Source organism: Dendrobates tinctorius, unplaced genomic scaffold (genome assembly GCF_039654945.1).
Source record: "Dendrobates tinctorius isolate UK_male_01 unplaced genomic scaffold, ASM3965494v1 ptg000009l, whole genome shotgun sequence".
NCBI lineage: Eukaryota > Metazoa > Chordata > Amphibia > Anura > Dendrobatidae > Dendrobates > Dendrobates tinctorius.
The window spans coordinates 9,450,062-9,462,380 of NW_027361677.1; the positions used below are offsets into that span (position 1 = coordinate 9,450,062).

The following is a 12,319-nucleotide window of genomic DNA, read 5'->3' on the forward strand; positions in this document are numbered from 1 at the left end:
AGTAGCCTACAGTCTAAGTGCCACGCCAGGAATCCAGGGCTTATGCATGCGACCGAAGAGGAATGTTTGAGTGGTTTTAGTAACGAGGGGTTTGGGAATGCCCACTTGGGGATTGTATATTAATGGGAATAAATCAGTTTCAGTAAAATGTTTAAGCCAAAAAGATACATGCATTGGATGCCTTGATAGATACTACCTCAATGACCATCCGTCAGTCATCCGTAGCCTCTTAAAAAAGAAGGTTTATGTTTAATGTATACATTGTTTGACGGGATGGCAGCAGCTTGTATTAAATTGGTAAATTGTATCATTTAACGCAGGCCAATAAAAGTTAAAGGGGATGATCAGTACATTAAAAGTTAAAGGGTATGATAAATACATTAAAAGTTAAAGGGGATGATCAGTACATTGATAGTGATGGCCCATCGTTAGGATAGGTTATCAATACAAGATTGCTGGGAGTGCAATACCCGGCACAACTATTCCCGATGACACACAAATGTGATCGGTTGCGGAGCTTCACATCGTCGACAAAGCTTTACGGAGAGCTTGTCACTAGGTCAAGAGTGGCCAGTTATTGCTCTTATTTAATTCCCGTTGCTCCCCTGGTTATTTCATCTTTTGTTTTTTTAAATCCACCTGTCAAGCACAGTGTAGGACAGACTAAGTGCAACACAAAGGGATAAGGGGAAGGGAACCAAACACTAGGGAAGGGGAGACCCCTAGACAGATCTAATGTCACCCTGTCTGTCCTATCGTCCCTATATAGGATACACACCTAACGCTAAGCGGGACACCTAATCCCTGCCTGACCCTGGCAATAAGCCCTGCACATGGAAGGAGAGGACGGGCGCTAGTCAATCCCCACTACCGCTATAGACAGCTAGGATACATAAAACAATAGAACACTAAGCTTGAGTAGTCTCAGAGAGAAACAAGGACATCTTCCAAACACCAGATATGAAGATAGTCAACCCCTACAGCTCCAAGCCTCAACAGGGAAGTGCAAATAGAACACCCGTAACTCCCAACAGGAAGTTGAGAGATATAATAATCCAGATCCAGGTGACACAGTTAATGCCAGGGGAGGTGGCAACAAGGCTGAACGGCCAACCACTGAGACTTTCTGCAGCCAGATGCAGTGCGACTGTCTGCAGCCTCTGACACACCCGTGACACTACCCCACGTCTTCGCCTTTTTATGTAGTGCTAATTTTCATGATTTAGACCACGGGGCGCTACTCACAGGTTAATTATGCAGAATAGCCTAAAGTAACGCCCTAGAGGATCCTGTGAGCCATATCCACTTGTAAAAGAACATCAAAATTAGTACTAAAACAAAAAAGGCCCATTTCTCTGGAACCATATGGTAGATTAAAAAAATAACAGCGTAATCAGCAAACAGTGGGAAAAGAATAAGAGTAAAAACTGGCCACTTTCGGCCTGGTGACAAGTCCTCTTTTTCAGTGGAAACAAGAACTAAGATGAAATCATAAAGATCTTTGATGGTAATGTAGAAGGTGCTTGACTTATAACCTTCTGAAGTTTGGGAAAAAACTATTTTTGTAGATGAGGCTTTTGTAAAAACACAATTGTTTGGTCCTCGTTGCCTACTTCCAACACTTCTCATAAGGGATTTTAGAACTACGAAACACAAAAGAAAATATTCTGTATATCAGGACTTAAGAATCAAACATTTCACTGAAAGAGCATCAGATTTATTTTATTTTTTTTTTACATATTTTTGATAAATAACGTAGGGTACACAATACGAGGATGTTATTATGAAACACTTAACCAGGTACAATCCATAACTTTGATACTAAGTCTTCTCTATTTCGAAGATAAACTCACATGCTGTTGCTTTCTGGATGGTGATGGATTTTTCTAGACTTAGATTTATTACAGTCGGTGTCACAATGATCGCACGGCTACTGTAGAGATAAATATGAAAGAGACCTTTCAAGGAGCGGCTGCAGCAATCACTAAATCATAAATGTTTGATAAGGGATGGTGAAAAAACAGACAAATAACTGTTCAATGCTACTCTGTATTAGGTAGATAAAGTCATTCAGGAAATCAATGTGATGTATTGATAGAAAAAAAAAGAAACGGCCTGAGCTTGGGGACTGGGACACAGAGCATTATAAATAGACAGCTTTGTAATTGTCATTTAATGAGATGTAAAAGGATTGTCTTCTGGGTTTCTATGTTCTATGGGTTTTCGTGGCTTTGCATTCAAATGAGCCACAAAAAAAACAAAAACAAAACAAAAAAAAACACCGGATAATAAATCTTTAATCAAAAAATTAATACAAAAATAAAGTTCAGTGTAAGTTGCCCTTTGAGAAAAAACAAAAACAAATGAGCATTCATAAGAACCGGATCATCGGATTCATTAAACAGCATGGGACCTACTAAAGGGGTTATGTGACTGCAGACTTGTGAATCCTCTCAGCATGTAGTGTGCACACTGTCAGCATTCTCCTCAGCATTCTCCAGTGCCAGTGGCAGGAACAGGAGTCAGGCAAGTGACTGCAAGAATACTATTTTCATATATGAGGTCACATGCCAACTAGACTTGCACGATCTAGCTCAATACAAGAAGATTTAGTGAGGCTGGACACGTCTAGTCGGAATGTGGCAGGGCGTGTGCAAATATCATAGTTGTGGTCACATGCCAACTAGATGTGCATGACCTAATTCAATACAAGTGTATTTAGTGAGGCTGGACACGTCTAGTTGGAATGTGGCAGGGCGTGTGCAAATATCATAGTTGTGGTCACATGCCAACTAGATGTGCATGACCTAATTCGATACAAGTGTATTTACTGAGGCTGGACACATCGAGTCGGAATGTGGCAGGGCGTATGCAAATATCAAACTTGTGGTCACATGCCAACTAGATGTGCATGACCTAATTCAATACAAGTGTATTTAGTGAGGCTGGACACGTCTACGTCTAGTCGGAATGTGGCAGGGCGTGTGCAAATATGATAGCTGTGGTCACATGGCAACTAGATGTGCATGACCTAATTCAATACAAGTGTCTTTAGTGAGGCTGGACATGTCTAGTCGGAATGTGGCAGGGCGTATGCAAATATCATACTTGTGGTCACATGCCAACTAGATGTGCATGACCTAATTCAATACAAGTGTATTTAGTGAGGCTGGACACGTCTAGTCGGAATGTGGCAGGGCATGTGCAAATATCATAGTTGTGGTCACATGCCAACTAGATGTGCATGAAATAATTCAATACAAGTGTATTTACTGAGGCTGGACACATCGAGTCGGAATGTGGCAGGGCGTATGCAAATATCAAACTTGTGGTCACATGCCAACTAGATGTGCATGACCTAATTCAATAGAAGTGTATTTAGTGAGGCTGGACACGTCTACGTCTAGTCGGAATGTGGCAGGGCGTGTGCAAATATCATAGCTGTGGTCACATGGCAACTAGATGTGCATGACCTAATTCAATACAAGTGTATTTAGTGAGGCTGGACATGTCTAGTCGGAATGTGGCAGGGCGTATGCAAATATCATACTTGTGGTCACATGCCAACTAGATGTGCATGACCTAATTCAATACAAGTGTATTTAGTGAGGCTGGACACTTCTAGTCGGAATGTGGCAGGGCGTATGCAAATATCATACTTGTGGTCACATGCCAACTAGATGTGCATGACCTAATTCAATACAAGTGTATTTAGCGAGGCTGGACACGTTTAGTCGGAATGTGCCAGGAAGTATGCAAATATCAAACTTGTGGTCACATGAACGCCAGCACTGGAGAGCATTGACAGCATACACGGTGCGGATTCCCAAGTCTACAGTCACATATAGCGACTGCAGACTTGTACACCAAGCCTGGAAAAACCCAAAACCCATTTAAAGGTTGAGGGGTTACCTTTGCCAAAGAACCCATATTCAAAATAAACATTTATAAGATTCTATGCAGGCACTAACTAAAAGTTCTATATCTAAAATTGGTTGCGACTGGGAATTTAGGCGCCTCGTCATTTCCGAAGAAGGTTCTGACGATTTTTACTCTCCGTTTGAATAACGGAATATTTAGTATCAAGGCAGAAGGGACAGAAAAGACGTAAATAATTTATGCTCGCGCAAGCTGCTCAGATTTCTGTTGATCTAAATGACTGTATAATTCTAAACCAATTATTAGTATTTAGCCGTGCCGTTATGTAGTTAAGATCTCGCAGCATTAATTCCATCAATTGTTAATGGTAACAAAACGGAAAAAGTATGAGAGATTGTTTGAATATTTATTCGGGGAGATTAGTATCCTCTGTCTTCGGGAAGTAGTATTATGGAGAGAATGTAAACAGCGCTCCGGCAGTCCTGATATATTTACATATCTGTAATTAGACATGTTTTATAGATGGCTCCATTTGCTTTGGTAAATTCTTCTCTTGTATAAACATAACATTCGAAAACTGTCTTTAGAAAATAGAAAATATACGACGCGAGGTTTGCTGACTCCATAATGGGATTTAATTATTCATTCTTATTGCAACATCCTCTGAAACATATCAAAGGGGTCATCTTACAACTTGCCAGTAAAAGTCCAGGAGCAAAAATTACAAAAACGCTTTATTTTGGTTATCGGTATTTTTGCTAAATAAGTCAACTAAACACAAACGGAAAAAAATAGATAAATACAAACAAAATGGTTGGTAAACTGAAGTTGGATGAATGGAGAAAACCACAAAAAATGTGCAGCTTTGAACCTGGTTGACACGAATATGAATAAAGTCCATGGTGCATCCTGTGTATAGGAGGAGGAGGTGAGCTGTGACATCTATTGTGAATGGTGGATCCTGTGTTATCTACTGGATATAGAGGTGTTATCAATCAATGTACAGGAGAAGGTGAGCTGTGACATCACCTATTGTGAAAGGTGAATAATGTTTTGTCTACTGTATATAGAGGTTTATTAGTCACGCTACAGGAGGGGAGGAGGTGAGCTGTGACATCACCTATTGTAAAAGGTGAACAATGTTTTGTCCACTGTATATAGAAGTGTTATAAGTCATTGTACAGCGGGAGGAGCAGGTGAGCTGTGACATCACCTATTGTGAATGATGGATCCTCTGTTATCTACTGCACATAGAGGTGTTATCAGTCATTGTACAGGAGGAAGAAGTGAGCTGTGATATCACCTAGCGTGAATGGTGGATCCTGTGTTATCTACTGTATATAGAGGTGTTATCAGTCGTACAGGAAGAGGAGGTGAGCTGTGACATAACCTATAGTGAATGGCGGATCCTCTGTTATCTACTGTACATAGAGGTGATATCAGTCATGGTATAAGAGGGGGAGGAGGAGAGCTGTGATATCACCTATTGTGAATGGTAGATCCTGTGTTATCTACTGTTTACAGAGGTTATATCAGTCATTGTAAAGGAAGAGAAGGTGAGCTGTGACAACTATTGTGAATGGTGGGTCCTGTTCTACTGTATATAGAGGTGATATCTGTCACTGCACAGGAGGAGGAGATGAGTTGTGACATTACCTATTGTGAATGGTGGATCGTGTTTAATCTACTGTATATAGAGGTGTTATCAGTCATTGTACAGGTGAGGAGGTGAGCTGTGACATCACCTAATGTTAATATTGGAACCTGTATTATCTACTGGATATAGAGGTGTTCTCAGAGATTTTACAAGAGAAGCTGGTAAGATGTGATCTTGCCTGTTGTGAATTATGGATCCTTTGTTATCTACTGTATACAGAGGTATTATCAGTCATTGTACAGGAGGGGGAAGAGGTGAGCTGTGACATCACCTATTGTGAATGGTGGATCGAATGTTAATGTATAGAAAGGTTACCTTTCATTGTCATCCTGTCTGTCATGATAACGAGAAATGCTTTAATGTCTTCTTTACAGAGCAGGAACCTGACACTGGACAAGGCCTTTAGGCCAGTGTGAAGACTGTAAAATATCTGGATTTTTATATACAGTGGGGAAAAAAAGTATTTAGTCAGTCAGCAATTGTGCAAGTTCCACCACTTAAAAAGATGAGAGGCGTCTGTAATTTACATCATAGGTAGACCTCAACTATGGGAGACAAACTGAGAAAAAAAAATCCAGAAAATCACATTGTCTGTTTTTTTTTCATTTTATTTGCATATTATGGTGGAAAATAAGTATTTGGTCAGAAACAAAATTTCATCTCAATACTTTGTGATATATCCTTTGTTGGCAATGACAGAGGTCAAACGTTTTCTGTAAGTCTTCACAAGGTTGCCACACACTGTTGTTGGTATGTTGGCCCATTCCTCCATGCAGATCTCCTCTAGAGCAGTGATGTTTTTGGCTTTTCGCTTGGCAACACGGACTTTCAACTCCCTCCAAAGGTTTTCTATAGGGTTGAGATCTGGAGACTGGCTAGGCCACTCCAGGACCTTGAAATGCTTCTTACGAAGCCACTCCTTCGTTGCCCTGGCGGTGTGCTTTGGATCATTGTCATGTTGAAAGACCCAGCCACGTTTCATCTTCAATGCCCTTGCTGATGGAAGGAGGTTTGCACTCAAAATCTCACGATACATGGCCCCATTCATTCTTTCATGTACCCGGATCAGTCGTCCTGGCCCCTTTGCAGAGAAACAGCCCCAAAGCATGATGTTTCCACCACCATGCTTTACAGTAGGTATGGTGTTTGATGGATGCAACTCAGTATTCTTTTTCCTCCAAACACGACAAGTTGTGTTTCTACCAAACCGTTCCAGTTTGGTTTCATCAGACCATAGGACATTCTCCCAAAACTCCTCTGGATCATCCAAATGCTCTCTAGCAAACTTCAGACGGGCCCAGACATGTACAGGCTTAAGCAGTGGGACACGTCTGGCACTGCAGGATCTGAGTCCATGGTGGCGTAGTGTGTTACTTATGGTAGGCCTTGTTACATTGGTCCCAGCTCTCTGCAGTTCATTCACTAGGTCCCCCCGCGTGGTTCTGGGATTTTTGCTCACCGTTCTTGTGATCATTCTGACCCCACGGGGTGGGATTTTGCGTGGAGCACCAGATCGAGGGAGATTATCAGTGGTCTTGTATGTCTTCCATTTTCTAATTATCCCACAGTTGATTTCTTCACTCCAAGCTGGTTGGCTATTGCAGATTCAGTCTTCCCAGCCTGGTGCAGGGCTACAATTTTGTTTCTGGTGTCCTTTGACAGCTCTTTCGTCTTCACCATAGTGGAGTTTGGAGTCAGACTGTTTGAGGGTGTGCACAGGTGTCTTTTTATACTGATAACAAGTTTAAACAGGTGCCATTACTACAGGTAATGAGTGGAGGAAAGAGGAGACACTTAAAGAAGAAGTTACAGGTCTGTGAGAGCCAGAAATCTTGATTGCTTGTTTCTGACCAAATACTTATTTTCCACCATAATATGCAAATAAAATGAAAAAAAAACAGACAAAGTGATTTTCTGGATTTTTTTTTCTCAGTTTGTCTCCCATAGTTGAGGTCTACCTATGATGTAAATTACAGACGCCTCTCATCTTTTTAAGTGGTGGAACTTGCACTATTGCTGACTGACTAAATACTTTTTTTCCCCACTGTATAGAAAGTAATACTGTATGTAAGCCCGAAAGGGCAGGGTCCTCTCTCCACTCTGTATCAGTCTGTGATTGTTAGTTTGTTTACTGTAAGTGATACCTGTAATTTGTATGTAACCCCTTCTCATGTACAGCACCATGGAATCAATGGGGCTACAGAAATAAATAATAATATGAAAAATTGAAAAATATAAATGCATTTAACATCAAAACTTGATTTTAACTACAGATAATTTTCCAATTAAACATTCCCTTAAATTATCCTGTCGTCCAGTAAAGATGAATGCTATGACTCTTCGGCCGGTTCGTAGTCACCCTAAACGTTTGGTTATGGAGGGATCTTCCGGCACAAATCGCATTCTTACCGCTATAGGTTACAGTAAGATAACACGCGGCTTGGGATCCATCGAGTTTGGATCAAGCCTTCTGTGATTAGCCATTAGTGTGTACAATTAGATGTGTGCCATTATTTATCTTCCCTGTCTCTTAATTACTAATGACAGCCTTTGCTTTTTCTACGACGGCGTTGCACAGGATTGCGGTGAATATAAATTACTGCCATTCTACCCCATCGAGCATTTTTACAGCCTTTTCTACACTGCTGAAAGAGAGGGAACAAAGTTTGGGATTAATCATGATCAGGCAAAAAGGTTGGCTTGTTAAATCAACAACTCTCGAGTTGTGCGAGATTTACCAACCTGACAATAGAAATGCCGCAAGGAAACAAACTTGTGCTACCGACGTATCGATGACTTTGCTCCTTAGGCCATAGAAAACTATGATGAAGGAAGAGTGATCTTGTTGTCCCTACCCCATATTAAGGACCAGGACCCCCTCTAAGAGCCAGCAAGTGGTAGTCCTCACTCTACTGCACCCTGCGGCCATTTATGCGCAATTTTCACATACTTTCAAGAAGCGTGTTCAGCAGCCTCATTATCATCAGAGGCAGGATTACAATGACAGTTAACAAAGCTGATACCATCAATCAAAATAGGTGATGTCACAGCTCCTCCTCCCTTCACAAATGACTTTTGCACATGCTCATTAGACGCTTCAATATAAAAAATAGGGTCTCAATCACCATATTGCGGCTAATGTACATGTAGATTTCCTGAATGAACAGGAAGTAAGAGTCTACAATAGCCCCAGTGGCCAGTGTGAGAGTGGCAACATTTCTAGAGATAGTGAAAAGCAAAAATATTGCCATCTTTTGAAAAGGACATTTAATGCATAAAAAACCTAATTAAAAATTATTTTTTCAAGTGGGAATCATTATAAATGTTTCGCCGTTTGTCTTTTTCAGGTGCTTTCTTTAAAGGCACATTCAACTTTGATGTGGGTTACGGTCATAAATCAGCTGTTGAGAGCACAGATAAAAAAAAACAAAAAAAAACAGAAAATAAATCTACAAACTTTTTAATAAGACTGTCAGAACGAGCTCACTGACAGAGTCTAAATTAACTCATTACACAACCAGAAATTGCTATAGAAGCCAAGCGGTGCAAAATTTTTAATGAAACCCAATTATTTTTTTTTGGCCCAACAAACATGCAGCTAAAGAAGCCCTCCCATCAAAGTTTTTATCCTCTTAATATATTGCAGTCAGCATATTATACAGCACTGTGCACATACAATTGCTCATTTTCCCTTTGTACCCAGATAATTCTTCTCTTTTCTTTTTCTGAATAAGCTGAACCCTTCTAATAACTGTAGATTCTGTCCCTGAATGAGTCATCTCTGCAAAATCCCTGGCAGGTGGAGGAGGGAGCAGCTGGGTCAGGAGTTGAAGAGGGGAATGACTCATGAAGGGAAAAGAGACTTCCTGTTTGTACATAGAGCTGAGAAAAGAGAAGAATTATCTGGGTAGAAAAGAAAATGAGCAATTGTAAGTACAAAGTGCTATATAATATGGTGATTGCAATATATTAAGAGGATAAAAACTTTGAAGGGGGAGGGCTTATTTAAATAAAAGGAACCTGACTCCAAAAGTGGACAACCCTTTTAAGCCTTAAGGTCCCTGATTTTTATGCTGTCAAAGCTGGAAAATATGACAAAGGCCGATGATGGAAGACAATTTAGCGGACTGTAGGCGCGAACTCCTTCCAGACAGTTCCTCTAGAATAAAATGCATCACAGCCATCGTAGGCTCAATGGTCATCAAATGATCGCCACTGGCCTTGTTCTCCAGGAAATTGCTCATTTGCCCAAGGAAAGTTGCACTTAGGCTTGGTCAGGGAAAGAACAGCATTAGGCTGGTTTCACATTAGCGTTTTTTAGCACAGCGCATCGTGCGCCCATGCGCCCCTATGTTTAACATGGCGGGCGCCACGCTTTCGTATGCGTTTTCGTGCGTATGCGTTTCTTTTGTAGTGTGCGCCTGGGTCCATCCAATGGCGTAAAAAAACGCATGTGCACGCTTGCGCACGGAATGCGACAAAATAACACATTACAGTCTATGGGAACGCAGGCGTGCGCATGCCTGAGTTGGAAATCGCATGCGTTTTAAGAGTTAGCATGGCTAGAAACTCGTTAAAACGCATGCGCCTAAAAAAGCAAACGCATGCAAAACGCATGATGCGTTTTTGAATGCATTTCTATTGCGCATGAAGCCCAGCGCTAAAAAACGCTAATGTGAAAGTAGCCTTACATAACAGCCATTGATCTGAACGGCTGAAGAACCTAAAAGAATAACTGAAATTTATAGGGAACATAGTGTAGGAAAGCCAGGTGGGATTGGGTTAAATCCTAGCACTGCAGGTCTTCATTAAATGCCCGTAATTAGCTTTGACCAAGAACCAGGACTGTCATTCTGCTGGGGATGTTCAGCACAGTGGAGTGCGTTGAAGCTGGTGAGTGACCAGACAAAATGTGAGGTGTAGTTAAGGAAGAGTCAAAAGCAAGAGTTTCCCTCTGCACGGATCAGCTAGGAAATCTGAGCAGTCTGTGTGTTGGAGCTGCAGCCTGGTCAGTGTGAACTGTGAGTGGAATTGAACACTTCTGTATGGCGCTGGAAGTTGCAGGAGCTCAGGCTGAAAGTGATAGTGAGACTGGTAGGATCATACCTCTTCTGTCATCTGTTTGGGAGAGTCGGCACTGACATATATGTGCCTGCTAAATGTTCACATGGGGGACGCGAATCTATGCTGTCTATGAGTCCTAATAAGAAAGTGACATCTGGATCCTGAAACACCCTCACGACTATGTCTGCCCAGTGTATCCAGAGGTGGACATACCACTGGTGCAATCTGTGCAGCCGCACACGGGACCAAGAGGTAGTGGGGCCCATTTCCAGCTCGATAGCGGGAATGGTGCATTATGATGAGCTATAGGACTGCAGCACATACTGTTCTTTCGCATAATCTCTCTTTTGTCTGTGTCCGCCCCTGACTATATCAAATACCTTTAGCAGAAGAAAGCCTTTATCCTATATAATAGCTTTATGGTATCAATCTGCATCATAAATTCAAATGCACCACCCTGTGAAGCATTTCTTTACTATTTCCCAATTTTTTTTTTTAGTTACTATTTATTTTAGAATTATATTTTTTAACAACGGAACCTCCCCTTTAAATGCTTCTTTTTCCATAAATACAAATAATAACATCAGTGCATTCTCTAAATAATGCCGTCTGCAGTGATGGCGAATTTGCAAAATGTGATTTATTCGGCGGCATAAAAGAGATCTGAATCCTCACTTGGTATTTAGAGTCTGGTGGCATCGAGCCCCTGTATAATAGGCATGCAAATGATTATGCATCCAACAGTTAATTTCCATACAAATATAATAAGAAAAATAGCTGACATAACTCGGCATTATAATTGTCCTATTATTACGGGACACGCTAGCCACCGTAGAAGTAAACCAGCAGCCGTCGGAATTGTGTTTTCCATACACTTTCCTCCAACAGACGTGGAAATGACTTTCTTCCATGTCACATACTTACTTTTTGTGTATATTTAATATCCTGAATATACCCCGGAGCTTTTCTTGGCTGCGCTCTGAACATCATCTAGTTTTAAATTAGCAGAAGATGTTTTGCTCTCGTGTATACCGAGCTCATTTATGAAAAATGGGCCAAAAAAAAAAGAAAAGAAAGCACCTTGAAGTGTTTAGAAGAAACTTCAGCGACAAGTCTCATTGTGGCGGAGGATGAAACATTAAGCTTCGTCTGGGAGTGGAAGGAGTTGTCTGAGGCTGGGAATCTGGCTTATGTTTATTGAAGGTGCAATACCAAACACAGCCCATGGGTTGGCGCTGTTTCCATGAGAAATTAAAAAAAGAGCAGTCCTTAAAGGGACTATAAAGAACTTTGTGAGCCTGCAAAATCCACCAAAACGCGTTGAGAAATGAGTCACAAGACAAAGGATTTCAGGCACAGACTCAGGCAGGTGAATTGCGCTGCCTAGCTTTAAGGATGGGGTAGTAGGCAATGCTTTCTTGAGTTTAAATTTGTTCATTGGATACTGTTGAGAAAATTTAAAGGGTGCGTCCAAGACTATATTTTTTTTCACTATGGGCAAGAACTGCCCATCTCTGCTGACACGGAGAGGTCACAGACCGCTCCTGCTGGTGATTCAACAGCTTCCATTGAGATCACATCGACAGAGCAGCAGCTTCTTTTCTGCTCTGTGTTGTTGATGGGGCGTGATTGCCAACTGTTATGCTGATAGACCGCGGCAGACATGCTCTGTCGACAGAGCAGCCCGGAAGAAGGTCTGTTCTGTTGACGAGAAGCAGG

At 41.3% G+C, this 12,319-nt stretch overlaps 1 protein-coding gene across 8 annotated transcripts in view; it reads right to left on the minus strand.

The window, feature by feature from the left end:
- WWOX (WW domain containing oxidoreductase) overlaps nt 1-12,319 on the minus strand; it is a 1,101,136-nt gene that overhangs the window by 514,666 nt on the left and 574,151 nt on the right. Inside the window, exon 10 of one of the 8 annotated variants that reach the window (XM_073582709.1) lies at nt 1,743-1,933. The exons of the other annotated variants lie outside the window; for them this stretch is intronic. Within the exon in view, the coding sequence (XP_073438810.1) occupies nt 1,931-1,933 (3 nt within the window). The 3' untranslated portion in view covers nt 1,743-1,930. Of the gene's footprint in view, nt 1-1,742; nt 1,934-12,319 lie in introns of those variants that run through there. 8 annotated transcript variants of the gene reach the window in all.